This window comes from Ovis canadensis, chromosome 1 (genome assembly GCF_042477335.2).
Source record: "Ovis canadensis isolate MfBH-ARS-UI-01 breed Bighorn chromosome 1, ARS-UI_OviCan_v2, whole genome shotgun sequence".
NCBI classification, from domain to species: domain Eukaryota; kingdom Metazoa; phylum Chordata; class Mammalia; order Artiodactyla; family Bovidae; genus Ovis; species Ovis canadensis.
Genome location: NC_091245.1, coordinates 255,836,757 through 255,863,008, shown reverse-complemented (window position 1 = coordinate 255,863,008; position 26,252 = coordinate 255,836,757). Strand labels below are relative to the sequence as shown.

General features: G+C 35.1%; 1 protein-coding gene across 1 annotated transcript in view; it reads right to left on the bottom strand.

The window, feature by feature from the left end:
- Positions 1-26,252, bottom strand: part of STAG1 (STAG1 cohesin complex component) — a 472,075-nt gene that overhangs the window by 175,637 nt on the left and 270,186 nt on the right. Inside the window, exon 7 of the mRNA XM_069564764.1 lies at positions 4,219-4,423. Within this exon, the coding sequence (XP_069420865.1) occupies positions 4,219-4,423 (205 nt within the window). The remainder of the gene's footprint in view (positions 1-4,218; positions 4,424-26,252) is intronic.

Sequence of the window (26,252 nt, the reverse complement as noted above, 5' to 3'; positions counted from 1 at the left end):
TCAGTTTCTCTGCCTGCTTTAGAGTCAAACCAAGCAAGCTTTGTCATTATATCATAATTATAACATCAGACACTGAATGACTTGTATACAGAAAACATTTAACACAAATTATTTCATTTAAGCCTCACAACACTCCTAATAAAATGGGACTATTTATATTAATACTATACAGATGAGGACAGTAAGGCACCAAAGTTAAATAACTTGCCCAAAGTCACTAAGTTGATATAGAAAGGACATGCTTATAAAATGATTTTAAAAATCGTAACTTCCTAGCTCCCCAAAGAAAACTAATTTTCATACCTGGTGATAGAAAATAAGAGATAATTCTAAGAAAATGATACTTCTTCATTACTCTAATTATCTATATTTTGATTTGAAAGAGCAAATTACATTTAAAAAGTTTACTATATTTTATGTATACAGTTACATGATATATAGTGGCACTTGTATTATTTGGTCAATTATTGGGCACTAATCCTAGAATACCAGAAGTCTACCATATAGAAATTCATATACAATTTGGTTAAGAGTCATAAAATAGCTACTGAATTTAATAAACAGAATTTGGCACTGAAGAGCCAAAAGACAAATAAAATTAAAGTGCATACTGTTAGTTTTCCTAATAATAGTTTTTGAAAGATCTGTGTATTTACATGTTTGTTTCTGATTTCCCCATCTATAATGTCTTCTATTACTAAAATAGTAGGTGTTCAATAAATTCTGAGGGAAAAAGACATGAATGAAGGGAAATGCTGCAAATACTACTGGCATTTTTTGTAGTTACAGAATAATAGCACTAGTTTACTAAATGTCAGGCATCATTCATGCTTTCCTAATTTCTTTTAATGAGATAGTTATCAACTTCCCATTTTGCATATGAAGAAAGTGAGGCCAAATAAATTATGGACTTGTCAAAATTACCCAATTAGTAAAACACAGAAAAGGATATGTATTCAGACAATCTCGTTCAGAACCCATTCTATGAACCCTATATTATATGGTTTCAGCAACTGAAAGCCAAAGAAAAGATCAATTTACTGAGATAAAATTATTTTTGTCTATGACAGGAGAACAAAGAAATTTCATATAGCTTGTCTTGCCTCAGTAAAAGTCCAGAGATGCTGACTTGGTAAAAAGTGCTAATCAATAACAAATCATACATCAATATAAAAATCAATCATATACCAACATAATGATGTTAAACAATGAGATATAAAAGAAATGTTTACTTCTCCAAGAGTCTGAGAAGCATCCATTATTGTTAAATAATGATAACCTTCCAGCATAATGAGGGCACCTATCATATGATGATTTTAACCATATTTTCTAATTTTTTCATAATTCATTTTAGAAAAAATAGAACAGAACCAATCATCATGTTGCTATTAATAACATTCTGTACGGTTAATCCTTCTTTGTTCAAATTAGCATTTTTACCTTAGAAGCGACACAGTCATTATTAATCTATTTCTAATGTAGAAAATTATGTAGGTGAGAGAAGAGCAAAAAATAAAAAAGGTAAGCCAACATTACTCATCTTGCCATCTAACAAAATTTTAAAGTCAATTTCTAAAGTACTGTCAGAGATTATAACAGCAATGACTGAGTATAATATAAATCTGAAAAATAGATCCTTTGAGAGTAGCATTATCTTTATAATACCAAAGAACAAAGTGGTAAAACAAAGGGAATCCTACTTAATTTTTGACCTGGAGGAGAAAAACATTTTTTCATGAAAATTTCATGAAATTGGAGAAAGAAAATATGGCCAATCTCAGATTGTAAATCCACTAAAATATTACTTATATATATTAATTCCACAAACTATGTTCTAATATGTCTTAACTATTTAGCTATCTATTTATCTATGTACCTTGACAACAAAGGCACGTAACTATGAAGATTGTTAATGAAAAGTTTACTACAAAGTAAGCTTCTTTACTGAAGATAAATCAAAAAAACAAGAGAGTATGCTTTACAAGTACAATTAAAAGAATAGAAAAAAATAAGGAAAATATAATATAAAATCTGTTATTTTTTACAGTTATGTTAACAGTCTGTTTCAATTTAATGGTTAACAGTTATGTTAACAGTCTGTTTCAATTTAATGGTAAAAAGAATTCCAAAAATAAAAGGCAAAGTTCAGTTTATCACTAATGGAAAATGAAACTACTTCTACCTGGAGAATAGACAAACCTGAAAAACTACAAAATGATGAAAAATTTTAATAAAAATGTGGCAAAATATACAATTAAATGCAATGCATAAACACTAACAAATTGGGACACACTATTAATTAACAACAAGAAAACGGGATATTGGTAAACAGATTAAAAGTACTACTGATAAGATCACTCTGATGACTTATGAAGCTCTAAAACTTATCTTGTCTGTACCCTAGAAAACAACTAACCTGATTGTCTCTCTTCTCAGCTAAGATATAAGCAATGTCAAGGAGCATTTTATTCCAAAGCCGATAATCATATCTGGCCATAACTGCCTTGTAACTGTCCATGCACATAGTCTTTGAAGCAGAGGATTAAATGTTCCTGCCCATTTTATCTAGTCCCCAAGACTCGTCCTGCAAAGTGAATAAAAATGATTATCTTTAAATCTATCCCTCATACACATACCATAAAAGAAAAAAAAAGGGGGTGGGGGAGGAGAACCAGAGAAGAGATTAAAGATGAAAAGAAAATAATCCTTGAAAAGATGGAAATTATCATCCAGCCTGGAATTAAATTCTCAGCAAGATTTCCACACTTTGTTGAAGGGTAGGACTGGTATCTCACTTTTTATGAAACTGAACTTTGGAAGACATGTTCATTAATGTACACAGAGAAATTACCATAGTATTCTGAAGTAAATTTGAGAATAACTTGAAAAATAGGTTAGCTTTTGAAAAATAAGGATAAACTTAACATTAATCTCCTATTTTTCTTGGTACAATGCATCTGAAAAATAGCTAAATAAAAGGGAATTGCTGTACACAGACAGAAGAATGACAGATTGAAAAGTAAATAGAAAATATAAAGAAAAGAAAAAAGTACATATAAAGGGCAGAAAATAATAAAAGTCATGAAATTAGAAAAAATATATAGTATCAGGGAACTTTTAAGTAATAAGTAGTATATTTATAGTACCTTGTCAAAAAAGCTACAAAGTCTCCCAAAACACAGAATAAAATGTACTTGATGTTTGTTCCATACAGAAAATTTTTTCAACAATAAACTGTGATTTTACCTTTATAAAAAAGATAAAATTAAGTAAAAGATCTGCCTCTTTACCAAATAAATAGGAAAGGGACACTCTTAAATCTCATTTTTGTCATGGTACTGTGTGTAAGTTGAATATAGTCAGATATTGCTACTAAAAGGGATGTAATTTGGGAATATTTAAATATATGTTTATGCAAACACACAGTTTCTTTATAAACATGCACATATATATAAGAGAAAAAGAATAGTCATTTAGTCATTGTAGGTAAACACAGTTTAAATCGTTGAAAAATTCAGAACAGCTAAATTAACAAAATTATCTTGTTAGAGGAAAACAAGGGGAAAATGAATATACTTGACTCAGAAGTTACATAGATAATTCTAAAACAGAAGCAAAAGGGAAAATGAGAATCTATCAGTTCCTCAGGACTTAGTCTACCTACTTCAACTGATTTTAGAAACACTACATTTAAGTTATTATACCACTAGGAATAGAAAGAATCCTACTAGGTCACAATTACCTATTACAATTAGATGGAACTCTTTAGAAAATATATATATATATAAACAAATATTTACATATTTATGTATAGTAACAATGAAACCATGTAATTAAGTAGGAAAAAACCTGTGAATTTGGAATTTCAACTATTATTTGGTTTTATCAAAGAATATGGCCTGCTGGACCCCTACAACTTATTTGGTTATAAAATAAAAATGCAAGAAAATAACTATACATTCAGAAAGAGATTTGGTAACGTTCATCAGAAAATTTCAATTTTCATTCTCAAGACTAACAAATGTCAGTTATTAAAATAAGCACACATTTTACTTCAACAGAGAATACAAACCATTCATGCAAATTTTGGAGAAAAATTGTGTTTTTCAAGAGTAAAGTAATTAATTTAAATTAATATTTAATCTAAATAAAGCTTAACTGGAATGGAATATATTTAACAAAACTAAATGAAAAGGAAATAAAGCGTTAGTTACTTACCAGCAAGAGTACTTGTATGCCTAAAAGCTCTGACCTGGGAGTCTGACAAACCAGTCAAAAGCGAGATTACTGTGTCCATCATATACTCATCATAAATTATGCTATATTGACACTGTCGAATCAGGACTCCAATAAATTCACAAAAGTTTGAACGAAATTTTTTCCACTGAGGTCCAGGCATGGTAAGGGGATAATCACCACTGTCCTAAAAGGGATAAAAAGAAAAAGTAACATATTAAATATAATATATGATATCCAGTTTGATTTCTTTTTTCCTCCTACTGGAAAAGGAACACTTTTTCTCAAAGTATATGTGGACAGATATCAAGAGGTACATGATGGCTTTCTCCTTTTTGCTTGTTTTGATCTGCCCCAACTGAATAATTGTTAGTAAGTTCAAAATTGTTATTCGGAAAAGGCACTGGAAACCCACTCCAGTACTCTTGCCTGGAAAATGCTATGGACAAAGGAACCTGGTAGGCTGCAGTCCGTGGGGTCACAACCGGTATTTAATTCATTATTCTAAGCCATTCATTCAAAATAATAGTTTAAGTTTTATTGTACTTGGGAACTAGTTGAGGTAATTTAAAGTAAAGAAGAAAAAAAAAAAGTTTAACTAGAAAGGATTATTTGCTACTGAATTCAGATCAAACTAATCATGATATGTGTAACAGCACCTTTCAATTATATTAAATAAGACACTTTAAAGAGTTAAGCATTTCAAAAGTATAACTAACTTCCCACATATGAAATTTCAACCCTACTTCTTCTAACTCTGCTATGAACTTTCATTTAACTCTATAGTTTATGCACTGAATTTATTAACTTTTCCAAGAAAAAGCCGGTTACCATGGGCTCTTGGTATCACCAGATTGTGTCATCTTATTTAAAATACAAAACTGACAGCTGAATCCAGCAGAGGTTTCTCACTCTAGCCTAAAACATTTTGGTGGAGAAATGGAAATTCACAAGGCAGAGAGTGAGAAATTCTGTGAACTTCGTTATCAGACTATTCTCAATTTGTGGCTATTTGTTTTTTACAGGCCAAAATGCGGCTAGGAAATTTGGACACAAATGAGGTCTTGAGCTCTGTTGGTGTCCCATGAAAGAGCACTTTGATAATTACAACAACAAAGAATCTCAAAGAATCTCAACAGCCTTGAACAGAAAGAAGGGGAAAGCTTGGCACTTAAGTTAAATACCCCGCAAAGAGTTTATTTTGGTATTACATGAGTACTACATGGGATACTAAGCTCGATCAGTTCAGTTCACGTCAGTCGCTCAGTCGTGTCGACTCTGTGATCCTATGGACTGCAGCACAACAGCCTCCCTGTCCATCACCAACTTCTGGAGTTTACTCAAACTCATGTCCGTTGAGTCGGTGATGCCATTCAACCATCTCATCCTCTATCATTCCCTTCTTCTCCCACCTTCAGTCTTGTCCAGTATCAGGGTCTTTTCAAATGAGTCAGCTCTTCACATCAGGTGGCCAAAGTACTGGAGTTTCAGCTTCAACATCAGTCCTTGCAATGAACACTCAGGACTCATCTTCTTTAGGATGGACTGGTTGGGTCTCCTTGGAGTCCATGGGACTCTCAAGAGTCCTCTCTAACACCAGAGTTCAAAAGCATCAATTCTTCCATGCTAAGTTTTTTTTTACATTCCAACTTACACTTCCATACATGACTACTGGCAAAACCATAGCCTTCACTAGACAGACCTTTGTTGACAAAGAAATGTCTTTCCTTTTTAATATGCTGCCTAGGCTGGTCGTAACTTTCCTACCAAGGAGTAAGCATCTTTTAATTTCATGGCTGCAGCCACCATCTGCAGTGATTTTGGAGCCCCTGCCGCCACCCAAATAAAGTCTGCCACTGTTTCTCTATCTATTTCTCATGAAGGAATAGGACCAGATGTCATGATCTAAGTTTTCTGAATGTTGAGCTTTAAGCAAACTTTTTCACTCTCCTCTTTCACTTTCATCAGGAGGCTTGTCAGTGCAGAATGACAAGGAATTCACACTCACTCCAAATCTCTTTTTATCAGCTGACCACAGGTTTCAACCAGGTAATAAAAGCCTGAGACAACAGAAAAGACAGAACCTATTTTGATGCAGGCCAGAGAGGATGATCCTCAATTGCTATGGGCAAGGTAAGACGTACAGCTCACTTCTCTAGACCTTTCTCCCAAAAAAGCCAGAAACCTTAATCTTGTGGGGGAGGGCCAGAGATTCACCATCATGGCACAGCAAAAACCCACTACAGCTAGGAGAAGAGTAGAAAAAAAGAATCCTATAGTACATATAAAGATGAGAAAAATAAGTTCTAAAGAACCTGTCCCAGATCACACAGCTACAAGTCTCTGGTTCTGGGTTTGTAAATCCACATATTCTCTATTCTACAATGGAGCGTCACCTGGTTTACTCCAGTAGCTTTGGAGGACAGAAAGGCTGTCTAGTGAATACTCTTCCAAAGGAGAAAAACTCTGTTTTTGCTGCCAAATGAGAGACAAAAAATGAAAATGCCTATTTTGGAAGTTCTGGGAACACTGACGGGTGTGGGTAGGTAAGGGTGTGAAGCTTCAGAGACAAGAGTCAACAATGAGAACTAGAAGATTGTAAGCTTCTAACTGGGATTATATTAAGAATCTTAAAAGGTAAAAGGTGCACTGCAAGGCAGAACTCATGCAGTTAGCAGAGGTGGAAGGCTAACTGCCTAATTCCTAAGACTTTGGTATTTGAGAACGCAATGTGGTCACAAATTAAAATATTTAAAGAGATAAAACAGTTTCTAAGAATAATTTGATTTTTTACCCAGCTGATGGACAATGTTATAAAAAAGTTCACCTATTTGGTAAAACCTAGCTTTTGGTTACCTAATTTCAATAGACTTTGCCTGAGGCTATGTACCACTATTGCTTAAAACAATGATCTGCAAACAACTATTTGGAGAAACTATCCATCCACCCACTCATTTATCTTTTCATACCATTTATTAAGCAACAAATAGCTCTGGCACTGTACCAGGTCCTCAGGCATACAACCAGAACAAAGATACTCTTCTAAGAATTTCTACTCTCTATTTTTTTTTTACACTTTTATTGAGATATAACTGATATATGACTCTGTGTAAGTTTAAGTTATACAACATGTTGATTTAATACACATATATTGCAAAGCTTATCACCACTCCATTAGGTAACACCTCCATCCCATTACTTTTCATATGTGTGACATAAGATTTAAGATCTTCTCTCTTAGCAAGTTTTAAGTATGCAACACGTACTATTGCCGTACATTAAATCATTAGAACTTATTCATCTTGTAAGTGGAAATTTAAACTCTTTTATCAACTTCTCCCCATTTCTCCAATCCCCTAAATAAACTAATTGATAAGATGAACACATTAAACTGTAAAAGAATTAAATACAATAATAGGAATGTGACAAGGGTATTTAGTACTAGGAAAAAATGTCAATTCTCTGCAGAAGCAACTGGATAGGGAAAACAGGGTCAACACCTTTCCTAGGTAATCACAATAGCAAAGGCCTATAAACAAAAGTACAACAATGGGAGGAGAGAACTGCTTTAACTTTGGAATCTAAATTGGATTCTATAACCAAGAAGAAAGATGGGGTTGGATCAAAGAAAGGTAAGGAAGCCAAACTTTACTTTGGAGAAAACAGGTGGTCACTGAATTAAAAAGCAGAGACATTACTTTGCCAACAAAGGTCCATGTGGTAAAAGCTATAGTTTTTCCAGTAGTCATGTATGGATGTGAAAGTTAGATTATGACTCTCTAACTGTGAGAGTTAGAAAGCTGAGCGCGGAAGAACTGATGCTTTTGAACTGTGGTGTTGGAGAAGACTCTTGAGAGTCCCTTGGACTCCAAGGAGATCCAACCAGTCCATCCTAAAGGAAATCAGTCCTGAATATTCACTGGAAGGACTGATGCTGAGGCTGAAACTCTAATGCTTTAGCCACCTGATGTGAAGAGCTGATTCATTTGAAAAGACCCTGATGCTGGGAAAGACTGAAGGCAGGAGGAGAAGGGGACATCAGAGGATGAGATGATTGGATGGCATCACCAACTCAATGGACATGAGTAAACTCCGGGAGTTGGTGATGGACAGGGAGGATTGGCGTGCTGCAGTCCACGGGGTTGCAAAGAGTCGGACACGACTGAGCAACTGAACTGAACTGAAGGATGTTCATCAACAGCTATGAGCTTTAAAAATTTATTTTTGGTTCCAATGTGAAAAATAGAGGAAAAGGTGAAGGAAATAGAGCAAAGGTGACTCTCCACTGCAGTCAATCCAAAACCAAAAGTGTGAGGGGAGAGACCATTTAATATACTAACAATAATGACAGACAAAATGGGAGGGATGTGATGAATATTTGAAAATTGAAGAAATAAAATCTACTGAAGTGAATAATGGACAAAAATGACTTTCTGTTTCTGGGTGGAACCTGTTTCCTCACAACAGGAAACAAATAATTCTTTACTCCCTGACTCCTGCAGAAGGCATAACACTTTTAAGAATGCCTAATTAGTATACCCCATAAGAAGAGACTGCTGCTACTGCTAAGTCGTTTCAGTCGTGTCTGACTTTGTGCAACCCCAGAGAAGGCAGCACACCAGGCTCCTTCATCCATGGGATTTGCCAGGCAAGAGTACTGGAGTGGGTTGCCATTGCCTTCTCCGTAAGAAGAGAATGACACCCTCTAGTTCGTAAATGATTGATAGAGAATATTCTATTTTTAGACAGCACACCACACTGCTATCTACAGTCAAAATACATACAAAATTTCTGGAACACGCTGTCAATGGATGCTAAAACCATTAAGAGGCAAGTTGACATAAGCAAAATGTTAATAAAGTGCCAAATAATTTGAGACTTAAAAAGGGAAAAGCAGTTTCACAAAAAGATTCAAGAGTTATTACCTTAAATTAAACAAGTGCTTAATTAGAATAATAAGTGGGCAACCTGACATTATGAGCTACCTACTGTGACCAAATATGAAGTATACAGCATCACTGATGAAATTATCTTTCCGAGGAATGTAAATATAATTTAACAAAGTCACTAGACCTAACTTTCAGTTACAAAATAGAGGCCATATTTTAGGAGGCTATACTATAGGAATAAATTAAATGATACCATGGAGGGAAAACAAATAAAAATATGAGGTATTGTTTTAGATGACAACTAGGTTGTCATCTAAAAGTTAATGTGATGCAAATAACAAAAAATATGGAAAAACTATTTCATATTTAAAAAGTCCTCAGAACACAACAATCAAGTGCAGTATGTAAATCAGTGTGCTTTACTTCACTGTTGTCTAATATCCTAGTTATGCTTCTATCAAGGGGCCATTAGCCCTTATTGATTTCTCTTCCCCCAGATATATGCCTGCATGCTCCATCACCTTCTTCAAGTCTTTATTTAAGGTTACATACTTAACATGGTTTTTCTGACCATCGTATTTAAAATAATCCTTCCTTTTCAAATTTCTTTGGTCTTCTCTGATTTATTATTCTGCATAGCATTTATTATCATTGGCCATACTCTTTTGGCTAATATATAGCCATTCATTAGCTTTTCCCCTGAATAAAATGAAAATTCCTATGAAGACTGGGATTTTGGTTTATTCAGTGCTATATCTTCCATTTTTGGCATGGTTAACAGACAGTCAAATATTTCTTGGTAGAACAAATGAATTACCTCAAAACTGATACTGTCAAAATGGGCCCAGAATAATGATTCAGTTCAGTTCAGTAACTCAGTCCTGTCTGACTCTTTGCGACTCCATGAATCGCAGCACACCAGGCCTCCCTGTCCATCACCAACTCCTGGAGTTCACCCAAACTCATGTCCATTGAGTCAGTGATGCCATCCAGCCATCTCATTGTCTGTCGTCCCCTTCTCCTCCGGCCCCCAATTCCTCCCAGCATCAGCGTCTTTTCCAATGAGTCAGCTCTTCGCATAAGGTGGCCAATTATTGGAGTTTCAGCTTCAGCATCAGTCCTTCCAAAGAATACCCAGGACTGATCTCCTTTAGGATGGACTGGTTGGATCTCCGTGCAGTCCAAGGGACTCTCAAGAGTCTTCTCCAACACCACAGTTCAAAAGCATCAATTCTTCAGTGCTCAGCTTTCTTCACAGTCCAAACTTTCACATTTATAAACGTAACTAAATGATCCTATCAATATTTTTCTTAATTATAAACTTTGATAACTTTTGTTTCTTTAGGCACAGACAGAAATGAGGAAAATATATAAAGTCAAAGCAGCAATGGGACTACCAATGTCACTCCTTTTAAATATGTCCTGCTCCACACTGATATCAGCTATTTAAGTGAAGTGCTACCAAACGTCTAGCCTCTACTCCTATCCATGCATCCTCACAAACATTTCATGAGGAGTGGTAAATGATTAATGGGTTTGTAAGAAAAAAAATGCTTATTGACCTCAAGACATTGATTACCTCTGATGAGAAGCATTTTAGTAGGTATTAATAGTTCAGTTCTTAAGCTGAAGTTGGGAGATTTACATATCTTACACATTAAGTACATTTTTTGGTATGTATTGAGTGACATATAATTTCTTTAGGTGGATGCATTAAAAAGTGTTTGAAACTATCCACATCAACATCTTTGTGTTCCTAAAATCAATAGAAGAAATCCAAAATTCTGGGGTATCATTATCTAAATTATTACAATGTCACAGTCTGTGTTTAACATCTGTCACTTCACATATCACAGTAATCAGTAGAGTTCTGCATTTTAATTTTCCCTCACAGTGTCAAAATGCATAACAACTGTGTGTCATGGGAACAAAGAAAAGGATATACTTCTTATCTTTGGAAAGATCAGTAGAAAACGTATTTATAAAACAAAACTGAGTATTTTACATTTTATCATTAATATTATTAAATATATCTTTTGAACTTTTGTTTTTAAATTATACTGTACATTTAAAAACAACAAAAATAACTATAAAGGTTATTTACAGGAAAGATTTTGTGGCTGTCTGCCATGATGCACAAAAGAGAAATTGCTCTTTACTATCAGACCAGATGAGATAGCTGGATGGCATCACTGACTCGATGGATGTGAGTCTGAGTGAACTCCGGGAGTTGGTGATGGACAGGGAGGCCTGGCGTGTTGCAATTCATGGGGTCGCAAAGGGTCGGACACAACTGAGCGACTGAACTGAACTGAATCAGACCTCTGCTAATTAAGCTGAAACTAACTCTTTCAATTTTGGCAAACCCTCAGACTTCCAAAGTATCAGTAAATTCATATGCCCATAGAAATATATGTACACTAATTAAGAAACAATATAAAAATGTATTTGGAAAGAACAATTTTACAAGTCAATCCAACAAAAATGTTATTATAATCTTACTCATCTCTGTGTCTGGAGAGGCAATGGCAACCCACTCCAGTACTCTTGCCTGGAAAATCCCATGGATGGAGGAGCCTGGTAGGCTATAGTCCATGGGGTCACTAGGAGTCGGACACAACTGAGCGACTTCACTTTCACTTTTCACTTCCATTCATTGGAGAAGGAAATGGCAACCCACTCCAGTGTTCTTGCCTGGAGAATCCCAGGGACAGGGGAGCCTGGTGGGCATCAGTCTATGGGGTCACACAGCGTCAGACATGACTAAAGCGATTTAGCAGCAGCAGCGGCAGCATCATCTCTGTATCTCTAGCATTGATCTAGGACACTGTCTCATGTGCTTAGGAGGACAACAATGTTTTGGACATGACTTATTTATTAGTACTAAATACAATCTCCTTAGTCTAATCTACAAGGCTATTTTCACTTTTTCCAGGTTTGTATCTCACTGTCTCCTCCTCTACAAGTTAAACATCATCTTCTCTATAAGCTCCTTCCAGATTTTATGACTGAACTTTTATTTATCATTGGAAATCTAATTTTAATAGTTGAATAATCATTATCTGATGTATGAAGCATGCACACCTCAGATAATGATCTCATCCTGTGGGTTCTCATGGGTCTTATATTTTTTAACTATTGAAGTTGTCAGTGTATTACTGCTATTAGTTTACAAAGTTATTTTATCATTTAGAATATAAATTCACTGTCTAGAGCTATAACCTTGTTGATCTCTATAGTTCCTATGCAAAAGTTGGACATGCATTAAGTGTTATTACTGAACAAATACAAAATTACATTAATACCATAGAAATAAGTTTGAAAGATCAAACAGTTCATGTAACACTTGTCAAAATAAAAAGTTACCCCTAAAATAAATGTGCATCATTTATGTCACATTTATGTCACACATCAATTACATCATGATTTTGTAGGTATATTTTAAAACTGAAGGATATAATGCTTGAAATTACCACAAAGGAATAACCTCAATATACAGCTGATTATGATTAACGCAGACAGGGAGTTAATCCAGTTCCCAGCAATACAAGTATTACTGTTGAGTCATACTTTGGTTTATGATTATCTCATTTAAGCATTTCTCATAATAAGTGTCTCAGAAAACTCGATCTACATTAAAGATTTATTTTGTGTGTGTGTGTGTGTTTTTTTAATTTTAAAATCTTTAATTCTTACATGCGTTCGGATTTAATATTAATCAATAGAATGTAATTGATCCTTTAAGAAATACTAGCTAAATTCCACAACTTATTCAGTTAGTCCTAAGACACATGTAATAAAACCCACCAGAAAGTTATAATATGACTAAAGGTGTAACTATTACTTGTACCCATCTCCAGCTATTTCAGATTATACACTTAGAGTTACATATTAGGCAGGATACAGTAGTGGGTACCAATATGAACTTAGGAGCTAAATGATCTGGGTTCAGTTCCTGGCTTTGCCATTCACTAGTTTTGTGACCTCAGAGAAGTTTCTCTACCCTTTTGGCCTCAATATTATTATCTGTGAAAAGGAGATACAGAAAACCTGCCTCATGAAAATGTGAAGAATTACATTTTTATGAAAAGTACTTACAATGGTGCATGGTACAGAATAGGTACAGTATCTGTATTTGCTACTATTATTTTTCAACATGTTTCATCATGCCTTTAATAATTATACCTCAAGGTTCATAGGTATAACATTATTTCCAGCCTGGAACCTTTCCACATTACAAATTGGGTACAAATTCTTGAGTCTGTATTACTTTCCTACACGGTTATTCCTTTGTTTTGGCATTTCTCATTTCCAACTTTGCTTCCTTTCTTTAATATTCTGTTTACCTTCCTCAACTTGCAGTAGTCTCCAAAGTAATATAGACAACACAAACTGAACAATGCATTGCAACAAAATATAACTTTATTTTTATCTAAAAATAAATAATTTACTATAAATATTTAAGATAACGAATAAGATTGGTATGTCCTCACTAGGTCCATATTCCAGATTGTTCTGTGTCACAGATAGTATTTGAGATATCCTATTTGAGGTATTTAGAAGAACAAAAATAGTTCAGTGCTCTAAAGGATTGACACAAGAAATGGAACTCTTCTTAGGTTGTTCATAAGTTACTTATCATTGCAATGGATTTATGATTTATACTATGTTTAACTCTTCACAAAATGGAAATGCAAATATTTCTGGAGAAAACAGACACAAAAACAAAAATCTATAACCACAAGTGAACAAAACGCAACATGGAGGCACTGACACTTCCTGCACAAGCTCTCCTTTAGACCACTATGAAACTTAAAGCCATGATGACAAGCTAACGATATCCATCATTAGAAACTCACCAGCAATTATCCTTTAGTTAAAAATAAATTAAAAACAAAGAAAAACTGACCTAGTAGTACAAGTATTTAATTCTATAAATAAATATATGCTTTAACAAACACTAACAATAAATACAGTGTACTGACATAAGGATAAAAGGAAACAACTTCCTATTTTTATTTATTAGGTGTTTAGGAAATTAACTTAGTTCAAAATTAAGAAAGTCTGCAACAATTAACAGGCAGCTACCTTTTAAGCAACTTCCTTACAAGAACAGAACAATACAGCCTTCTGAGAAGTGTGGGGAAGACATGGGCAGAATAATTTCACATATAAAATTAGCCTTTTCATAAGTTTTTATTACTAGAAATTTAGAAATGTTTCACTGATAGAAGATACAATCAAAAATATTTAGAGACTTTAAATTCAGGTTTCCTCTATCATGTTTTGGCATCTCTTCACATTTTCTCAGTTTGTACTATTTAAACATTTTTACATTTCATAATATCTTTAATCATTTAATAACTGCTCAAAAGGATAAGCAAAAAGTATTATACTTAAGTTTAAATCAACAAATTCACATAAGCACATATGATTAGAAATGAGAAGAAAAAAAAATCTAGAAGGTAAGTCATAATCACTATAAAGAGCACAATAAACAACATTTAGAATTATGAGCAGAGCAATACAAAATAACACACATACGAATGAAAGGTACTAAGTGAACACAGTTGACCCGTGCACAACACGGGTTTGAACTATGCAAATCCACACAAAGGTTTTCAAATTTAAATAAATTGGGAAATTTTTTTTATAGATTTGCAAAAACTTGAAAATTAACTGGCAAACCACACAGCTTGTCAACCGAAAAACTAAGAAAAATAGAAACATCATAAATGCTTAAAATAATGATATCAATTATTTTATCACTACCATAAAATATACATAAATCTACTATAAAAAGTTAAAATATATCAAAACTTACCCACACAAACACTTACAGACTGTCACATGGCGCCATTTGCAGTTGGGAGAAATGTAAACAAATGTAAAGATGCAATATTAAAACATAACTGCATAAAATTATAGAACATACTGTATTACTGTCATAATTTTGTAACTACTTCCTGTTGCTATTTTAGTGAGTACTGGCTTAATATGCTGTGTGACACTAATCATCTCCATGTGAGCACTTTGTTTCTTTAGTAACCTGCATAATTACAGTAAAATGGAATCTCTTGCTCCTCTTTCATATTTAACATCATATTTAGTACAATGCCATGAGAAACCTTCAATAATACCATGAGACCCACAGGAAGTGCTACTAGTGATGCTGGAAGTGCTCCTCTGAAGCAGAGAAAAGTTGCTTGATATGTACGAAAGACTGAGGTCTGAAGCTCTGGCTGCCCACCATTTCAAAATAAATGAAATCCAGCATAAAGACCATTTAAGAAGAAAAGGAAATTCATGAAATGATCACTGTAGCTATTCCAGCAGGCATAAAAACCTTGCACTTTTCATGATATCTTTTTATTTCATTTCGAATGCAGCTCTTATATTGGTATAGGACTGCTTCAAGAAAGGCATATCTATGACTTCTAATATAAGTGGAGAAAATGTAGTCATTATATGAAAACATAAAGCAAAAGAAAGGTGAAACATATAAAGCTGGAGAATTTAAAGCCTGAAAAGGATTGATAATTTTAGAAAAAGTGTTTAACAAACATAAAGATAACCGGCAAAGAAAATTGTGCTGACCAAGAGGCAGCAGACAAATTTAAAGTCTTCATTAAGACAATCACTAAGGAGAAAGGACAACTGCCTAAAATAAATTTTTTAACTTTTATTGAAATACAGTTGATTTACAATGTTGTATTTGTTTCAAGTGGACATCAAAGTTATTTAGGTGTGTACATATGTATCTGTATGTATGTATATAAATATTTCTTTTTTTACATTTTTTTACATTCTCTTCCATTATATGTTATTACAGGATACTGAGTCTAGTTTCCCGTGCTATAACTCTTAGGTACTTGCTGCTTATATATTTTATATATAGTAATGTGTGTATTTTGGAACCAAACCCCTTGTGCCTTTTAGTAAACCAAAAATTTGTTTTCTTTGTCTGTAAGTGCATTTGTTTTCTATATAAGTTCATTTGTATCACTTTTCTTAAATTTCACTTATAAATGATGTATGATTGTCTTTCTGACTTACGCCACTTAGTATGATAATCTCCTAGATCCAACCACATTGCTGTGAGATTTCATTCTTATTTTTAATGGCTAAGTAATGTTTCACTGCAAACACACACACACACACACACAGCACTCTTCTTTATCCATTCATCTGTCAATGGACACTTACAGAGCTTCCATGTCTTGACTGTTATAAATAGCGCTGCTCTGCACATTGTGGTGTATGTATCTTTTTCAACGATGCTTTTTCTTCAGGATATGTTTTTTATTCACAAGCCCAGGAGTGGGACTGCAGGATCATATGGTAGCTCTATTTTTACTATTTTAAGGAACCTCCATAATGTTCTCCAAAGTGGCTGTCCCCATATATATTACTACCAACAATGTAGGAGGGTTCTCTTTTCTCCATACTTCTCCAGTATTTATTATTTATAGACTTCATGATGTAGGTCATTCTGAATGGTACGAGGTGGTATCTTATTATAGTTTTCATCTGCATTTCTCTAATAACTAGTAATGCTGAACATCTTTTTGTGTGCCTGTTGGCAATCTGTATGCTTCTCTATCTCTTCTGCCCATTTATTTGCTTGCTTTTTTGACGTTGAGTTGCATAAGCTCTTTGTATTATTTCAGCGATTACTCCCATTTCAGTTGCATCATTTGCAAATACATTCTCCTATTCTATAGGTCATCTTTTTGCTTTTGTAATTATGTCCCATTTTTAAATTTGTTTTTGTTTCCACAACTCTAGGAGAGGGATCCAAAAAGATATTCCAATGATTTATGTTAAAGAATGTTCTATGTTTCCATATAGGAGTTTTATACTATCAAGTCTTTATTTTTGGTCTAATCCATTGTGTTTTTGTGCATGATGTGAAAGAAAGTTCTTATCTTATTTTTTACATGTAGTTTTTAGATTTCCAGGCACCACTTACTGAAGAGATTTCTTACTCTCCATTGTGGATACCTGCATCCTTTGTCATAGATTAACTGACCACAGGTACATGGTTTTACTTCTGAGTTTTCTATCATGTTCTATATGTCTATTTGTGCCAGTACCACACCATTTTGATGACTGTAGCTTTGTGATATAGTCTGAACACAGAGTGCCTGCTTTCTCCAGCATCAGTTTTATTTCTTAACATTGCTTTGGCTATTTGTGGTCTTTTGTGTTTCCACACAAATTCTGTGAAAAGTCTAGTTCTGTGAAAAGTGCCACTGGCAATTTTATAGAAACAGCACTCAGTCTGTAGATTGTCTTCAGCAGAATAGTCATTTTGACAATGTTGATTCCACCAATCCAAAAATATGGTATATCTTCCAAAGTATTTGTATCATCTTCAATTTCTTTCAGCATTTTATAGTGTTTGGAGTATAGGTCGTTTACTGCCTTTTCTAGGATTGCTACTGCTGCTAAGTCACTTCAGTCATGTCCAACTCTGTGTGACCCCAAAGACAGCAGCCCACTTCTAGATATTTTTTTTCCCTTTGATACAATGCTAAATGAGATTTTTCTTTAACTTTCTGAATTCCCACTGTTAGTGGGAAATACAACACAGAAATACAACAAATTTCCGTGTATTAATTTCATACACTTTAACTTTACGAAATTCACTGATGAGTTTCAGTAGATTTCTAGTACTATATCTAGGATTTTCTAAAGGCAGTGTCATCTGCAAATAATAAAAGTATTCTTCTTTATCTATTTGGATTCTTTTCATTTCTCTTACTACCTTGACTAGGACTTCCTAAAGTGGCGAGAGCAGACACCCTTATCTTGTAACTGGTCTTAGAGGAAGTCCTTTCAGCTTTCCATCACTGAGTATGATGGTAGCTATGCATTTCCTGGTGGCTCAGACAGTAAAGCGTCTGTCTATAATATGGGAGACCTGGGTTCGATCCCTGGGTTGGGAAGATCCCCTGGAGAAGGAAATGGCAATCCACTCCAAGACTATTGCCTGGAAAATCCCATGGACAGAGGAGCCTGGTAGGCTACAGGCCATGGGGTCGCAAACAGTTGGACACAACTAAGCGACTTCACTTTCACTATGCATTTGTTCATATATGGCCTCTATTATATTGAGCTCTGTTCTATGTCTGCTTTCTGGAAAATTTTTTTAAATTATAAATAGATGTTGAATTTTATCAAAAGCATTTTTCTGCATCAATTAAGAGGGCCATATGGTTTTTATTTTCCAACTTGCTAATGCAAAGTATCACACTTACTGATTTGCAGATATAGAAAAGTTCTTGCATTTCTGAGATAAATCCCACCTAATGACTCTTGAGAGTCCCTTGGACTGCAAGGAGATCCAACCAGTCCATTCTGAAAGGAGATCAGCCCTGGGATTTCTTTGGAAGGAATGATGCTAAAGCTGAAACTCCAGTACTTTGGCCACCTCATGCAAAGAGTTGACTCACTGGAAAAGACTCTGATGCTGGGAGGGATTGGGGGCAGGAGGAGAAGGGGACGACCGAGAATGAGATGGCTGGATGGCATCACTGACTTGATGGATGTGAGTGTGAGTAACCTCTGGGAGATGGTGATGGACAGGGAGGCCTGGCGTGCTGCGATTCATGGGGTTGCAAAGAGTCGGACACGACTGAGAGACTGAACTGAACTGAACTGACTGAATCACAGTTTATGCTCTTTATACCATATTCGATTTGCTTGTATTTTCTTGAAGAACTTTGTACCTAGGTGCATCAGTGAAACTGGCCTGTGATATATACATATATATATAATTTTTTTTTTGCATATCATGTGCTATCACATTGATGTTGGCCTCACAGAATGATCATGGAAATGCTCTTTCCTCTGCAATTTTTAGAAATAGTTTTATAAGGATAGATGTTTTAATTCACTTCTAAATATCTGATAGAATTGACCTGTGAAATTATCTGGTTACTTTTGTTTGATGGGAGGTTTTTAGTCTCACATTGAATTTCAGTACTTATAACTGTCCTATTCTTGTTTTCTATTTCTTTCTAGTTCCAGCTTAGGAGACTGTAAATTTCTAAGAATTTTTCCACTTCTTATAGATTGTCCATTTTATTGGCATACAGCTGCTCATAGTAGTCTCTTAAGGTCCTTTCTATTTCTGCAATGTCAGTTTTAACTTTTCTTTTTAATTTTTAATTTTATTGATTTGGGCCCTTTCACTTTTGTTTTCTTGATGAGTCTGTCTAAAGTTTTATCATTCTTTAAATCTTTCAATCTTCCAAGGAATTAACTTTTAGTTACATTGATCCTTTCTTTTGCTTTCTTAGTCTCTGTTGCATTCATTTCTACTTTGACATTTGTATTTTCTTTCCATCTACTAACTGGAAGTTTTCCTTGTTCTTAATCTCATTGCTTCTGTGGATACTTAGGATGTTTATTTGAGATTGTTCTTGCTTCCTAAGGTAAGAATGTATTGCTATAAACTTTCCTCACAGAATTCCTTTTGCTGCATCCCACTGACTTTCAGTCTTCATCTTTTCATTTTCATTTGTCGCTAGGTCTTTACTGATTTCCACTTTCACTTCTTCAATGATCCATTGGTTGTTTCCTAGAATACATGAAGTCTCCATGTGTTCGTGCCATGTGCACAATTTTCTTCCTGTAGCTGATTTCTAGCCTTGTGTTGTGATTGGAAAAGATGTTTCAGTCAATTTCAGCATTCTTAACTTTACTGTGGCTTGCACTGTACCCGGGCATGTGACCTATCCTGGTGAATGCTCCATGTATACTTGAAAAGAATCTGTACTCTGCAGCATTAGGGTGGAACTCTCTATGAATATCAATTAAGTCCATTTGGTCTGACACATCATTTCAAGTCTGTGTTTCCTTCTTTTCTATCCAGATGATGTGTCCATTGATGTATGTGAAATGTTAAAGGAATCCTTATTATCGTGTTATTGTGAATTTCTCATTTTATGTCCATTAATATTTGCCTTATACATTGAGGTGCTTTTATGTTGGGTGCATTCATTTACAGCTGTGATATAATTTTGGATTCATTATTATACAATACCCTTGTTGCCTCTTATAATAGTCTTTTTTTTTAAGTTTATATTGTCAGATATGAGTACTGTTTCTTCCATCTTCACTTTGACTTCCATTTGCATGAAATACCTTCTATCTTCTCCCTTTCATTCTGTATATAACTATAGATCTAAAGGAATTCTCTTGTTGACAGCATACATACAGGTCTCTTTTTATATTCATTCAGCCAGTCTATGTCTTTTGGCGGAAGAATTTAATCCATTTAAATTTAAGGCAATTTTCAATATGTATGTTCTTACTGTTATTTTGGCAATAGTTTTGGATTTATTTTTATAGTTCTTTTTTCTCCCTTCATCTTCTGTTCTCTTCTTTCATGATCTGATGATTTTCTTTAGTGCTGTGTTTGGATTCTTTTTCCTTATTTGTGTGTATATCTATTACAGCTTTTTCCATTGTAGTCACCATGAGTGTTTGATACAGCAGTCTGTACATACACGTTTTCAGTTGTTGGTCACTAGATTTCAAATGTACTTCAAATATCCTGCAATCATATACTCCTTTCACAATTATTGGTACAGATACCATTTATATGCATGTATGATTTCCTATCTTTATTGAATGTTTGATTTTCCTGGTGAACTTTCTTGCTTTGTAATTTTCCTCCTCCTAAAAGTGGGCCTTTCAACCTACAGAATTTCTATTAGCATTTGCTGTATATCTGCTTGCGTGGGGCTGGATTCTCATAGTTTCTCCTTGTCTGTAAAGCTTTTGATTTCTTCACTGAATCTACACAAGAGACTTATTGGATAGTGAATTCTTGGTTGTAGGTTTTTCCCATTCTTCATTACAAAGGTACTATGCCAACCCTTTCTGGTCACAAAGTTTCTGCTAAAAATTCAGCTGATAAAACTATGGGTATTTCCTTGTATGTTATTCGTGGTTTTCCCCTTGATGTTTTTTTAAAATATTTTTCTCTCTATCTTTTTGTCAGTTTGATACTGTGAGTCTTGGTATGTTTCTCCTCGGCTTCATCCATATGCTACTGTCTAAACTTAGTAAACGTAGTTACTGCTTCCTTTTCCATGCTGCGGATATTTTAAGCTATTACCTCATCAAATGTCTTCTCAGGCCCTTTCTCTCTCTTCTCTTAGTAGGACTCCTATAATGCAAATGCTAGTGCATTTGACATGGTCCAAAAGATCACTTAAAATACTCTTTTTATGAGAGAGGGTGGTGTAGGGGTCTGAGCACCTGCAGATTTTGTTTCTGGCAATGGGGAAATGAGACTGAGGCAGACTGCTGTCTATGGGACAGCGAGACAAACATGATGCACAAGCGCTACCCTTTGATATCACTGTCTCTCTCACCCTTACAGGAGGGTTGTGGAGATCAAGCCCTGAACCTCTGGAGTCGGAGCACTGACTCCAAGATCCTAGACTACCAGAGACCTAACCATAGGGAGTATCAAAGATAGAGAAGCTCGATAGAGTCAGCAAAAACAAGACGGGGAGCTGACTGTGACTCAGATCGTGAACCCCTTATTGCCTAATTCAGAGTTAAATTGAAGAAATTGAAGAAAACCACTAAACCATTCAGGTATGACCTAAATCAAATTGTTTATGACTATACAGTGGAAGTGAGAAATAAATTTAAGGGACTAGATCTGATAGACAGACTGCCTGATGACCTATGGACAGAGGTTCATGACGTTGTCCAGGAGACAAGGATCAAGACCATCTCCAAGAAAAAGACATGCAAAAAAGCAAACTGGCTGTTGGAGGAGACCTGACAAATGGCTGTGAAAAGAAGAGAAGCGAAAAGCAAAGGAGAAAAGGAAAGATATACCCATTTGAAGGCAGAGTTCCAGAGAATAGCAAGGAGAGATAAGAAAGCCTTCCTCAGTGATCAATACAAAGAAATAGAGAGAAACAATAGAATGGGAAAGACTAGAGATCTCTTCAAGAAAATCAGAGATATCAAGGGAACATTTCATGCCAAGATGGGATCAATAAAGGATAGAAATGATATGGATCTAACAGAAGCAGAAGATATTAAGAAGAGGTGGCAAGAATACATAAAAACTGTACAAAAAAGATCTTCATGACTCAGATAATCACTTTTGTGTGATCACTCACCTAAAGCCAGACATTCTGGAATGTGAAGTCAAGTGGGCCTTAGGAAGCATCACTATGAACAAAGTTAGTGGAGGTGATGGAATTCCAACTGAGCTATTTCAAACTCTGAAATATGATGCTGTGAAAGTGCTGCATTCAATATGTCATCAAACTTGGAAAACTCACCAGTGGCCACAGGACCGGAAAAGGTCAGCTTTCATTCCAATCCCAAAGAAAGGCAATGCCAAAGAATGCTCAAACTACCGCACAATTGCACTCATCTCACACACTAGTCAAGTAATGCTAAAAATTCTCCAAGCCAGGCTTCAACAACATGTGAATCGTGAACTTCCAGATGTTCAAGTTGGTTTTAGAAAAGGCAGAGGAACCAGGGATCAAATTGCCAACATCCGCTGGATCATGGAAAAGCAAGAGAGTTCCAGAAAAACATCTATTTCTGCTTGATTGACTATGCCAAAGCCTTTGACTGTGTGGATCACAATAAACTGTGGAAAATTCTGAAAGAGATGGAAATACCAGACCACTGGACCTGCCTCTTGAGAAACCTGTATGCAGGTCAGGAAGCGATAGTTAGAACTGGACATGGAACAACAGACTAGTTCCCAACAGAAAAGGAGTGTGTCGAGGCTGTATATTGTCACCCTGCTTACTTAACATATGCAGAGTACATCGTGAGAAATGCTGGGCTGGATGAATTACAAGCTGGAATCAAGATTGCCAAGAGAAATATCAATAACCTCAGGTATACAGATGACACCACCCTTAGGGCAAAAAGTGAAGAAGAACTAAAGAGCCTCTTAATGAAACTGAAAGAGGAGAGTGAAAAAGTTTGCTTAAAGCTCAACAGTCAGAAAACTTAGATCATGGATCCGGTCCCATCTCTTCATGGCAAACAGATGGGGAACAGTGGCTGACTTTATTTTTTGTAGGCTCCAAAATCACTGCAGATGGTGACTGCAGCCATGAAATTAAAAGATCCTTACTCCTTGGAAGGAAAGTTATGACCAACCTACACAGCATAGTAAAAAGCAGAGATTACTTTGTCAACAAAGGTCCATCTAGACAAGGCTATGGTTTTTCTAGCAGTCATGTATGGATGTGAGAGGTGGACTATAAAGAAAGCTGAGTGCTGAAGAATTGTTGCTTTTAAAGTGTGGTGTTGGAGAAGACTCTTGAGAGTCCCTTGGACTGCAAGAAGATCCAACCAGTCCTTCCTAAACGAGATCATTCCTGGTTGTTCACTGGAAGGACTGATGCTGAAGCTGAAACTCCAATACCTTGGCCACCTGATGTGAAGAGGTAACTCAGTTGAAAAGACCCTGATGCTGGGAAAGATTGAGGGCAGGAGGAGAAGGGGATGACAGAGTATGAGATGGTTGGATGGCATCATCGACTCGATGGACATGAGTTTCGGTGAACTACAGGCGTTAGTGATGGACACGGAGGCCTGGCATGTTGTGGTTCATGGGGTTGTAAAGAGTTGGACATGACTGAGCGAGTGAACTGAACTGAACATACAAAGGAAACAACGTGAACACAAGACTCAGCATCACACAACCACCAGTAGCACCCTGTGCAGCACGCTGTATCTAAACAACAAATAAAACAAAAATACAAACCAAATAATCAGTAGAGACGATTACCTTCTCACTCAGCCTTGACCATCAGAGGAAAAAGAAACAAATAAACAAACAAAAACTCAGCACAAATCTCACCCTATATGAAACTTACAGGAATCAATGGACCAGCTTTAAGATGGCAGAAACCAAAAGGAAGAAAGAGTTCAACCTTTAAGCATGAGAAAAGGAGAACTCAAACACAGTAAGTTAAGAAGGAATAATTAAAAGGCAGAGAAAACTACACAAATGAAGGAACAAACTAGAAACACAGAAGTCCAAATAAATGAAGAGGAAACAGGCAAATTATCTGAAAAATAATTCAGAATAATGATAGTAAAGATAATGAAAAAACCTTGAAAACAAAATGGAGAAATTACAAGAATCAATTAAAAAGACCAGGAAGAATTAAAGAATAAACATGCAGAGACAAACAACACAATTACTGATATTAAAAATACTCCAGAAGGAAGTGACAGCAGAATATCCGAAGCAGAACAAACCAGAGAGTTGGAAGATAAAATGGTGGAAATAACCTCTGACGAGCAGTATCAAGTAAAAAAAAAGAAAAAAGAAAAGAAAAGAACTGAGGATCGTTTCAGAGACTTATAGGACAATACCAAACACACCAACATTCGAACTGCAGAGGTCCCAGAAGGAGAAAAGAAAAATAAATAGTATGAGAAGATTTTTGAAGGGATTATAGTTCAAAATTTCCCCAACATGGTAAAGGAAATGGTCAATCAAGTCCAGGAGGCACAAAGCATCCCATACAGGATACACTGAAGGAGAAACATGCCAAGATACATACTAAACAAACTAATCAAAACTAAACACAAAGAAACAATATTAAGAGAAGCAAAGGAGAAGCGACCAGTAACATACAAGGGAAGCCCCATACGCTTAACAGCTCATCTTTCAGCAGAAATTCTGCAGGCCAGAAGGGAATGGCAGGATATATTTAAAGTACTGAAAGGGAAAAGTCTATAACAAAGATTATTGTACCCAGCAAGGATCTCATTCAAAATTGATGGAGAAATAAAAAGCTTTTCAGGCAAGCAAAAGTTAAGAGAATTCAGTACCACCAAGCCACCTTTATAATAAATACTAAAGGGACTTATATAGTCACAAAATACAAAAGAGAAAATATCTATAAAATAAATCCCAAACAATTAAAGAAATGGCAATAGGAACATATATATCAATAATTACTTCAAATATAAATGGATTAAATGCTCCAAACAAAAGGCACAGATGGGCTGAATGGATACAAAAACAATACCCATATATATGCTGTCTACAAAACTCACTTCATACCTAAAGACACATATAGACTGAAAGTGAGAGGATGGAAAAAAAATATTCCATGCAAATGGAAAGCAAAAGAAAGATGGAGGAGCAATCTTCATATCAGACAAATTAGACCACAAAATAAAGTATATTACAAGAGATAAGGAAAGACACTACATAGTGATCAAGGGATCAACCTAAGAGGAAGACATAACAATGGTAAATATCTATGCACCCAACATAGGAGCACCTGAATACCTAAGACAAACACTAACAGACATAAAAAGAGAAATGGACAGTATCACAATACTAGTAGGAAAGTTTAACGCCCCACTCACAGTAATGGAAAGATCATCAAAACAAAAATTAATAAGGAAATACAAGTCTCAAATGATACATTAGATGAGATGGATCTGATTGATATCTTCAGGACATTTAAACCAAATGCAGAAGAATACATCTTCTTCTCAAGTGCACATGAAACATTCTCCAGGATGGACCACCTCTTGGATCACAAATCTAATGTCAGTAAATTAAGAAAATTGAAATCATATCCAGCATCTTCTCTGACCACAACACTATGAGACTAGATATCAATTACAAGAAAAAAAGTGTAAGAAACACAAACACATGGAGACTAAACAACACGTTTCTAAATAACCAACAGGTTACTGAAGAATTCAAAAGGCAAATAAAAAAATTTTCTAGAAATAAATGTCAATGAAAACACAACAACTCAAAACCTATGGGATACTGCAAAAGCATTTCTAAGAGGGAAGTTTACAGAAATATACTCCTACCTCAAGAAAGAAGGAAAACACTGAATAGACAACATAACTTTACACCTAAAACAACTGGAAAAAGAAGAACAAAAAACCCCCAAAATTAGTAGAAGGAAAGAAATCATAAAGATCCTAGCAGAAATAAATGAAAAAGAAATGAAAGAAATAAAAGTAAAAGATGGTTCTTTGAGAAGGTAAACAGAATTGACAAACCTTTAGCCAGACTCATCAAAAAAAAAAAAAAAGAAGAAGAATCAAATCAATAATATTAGAATGAAA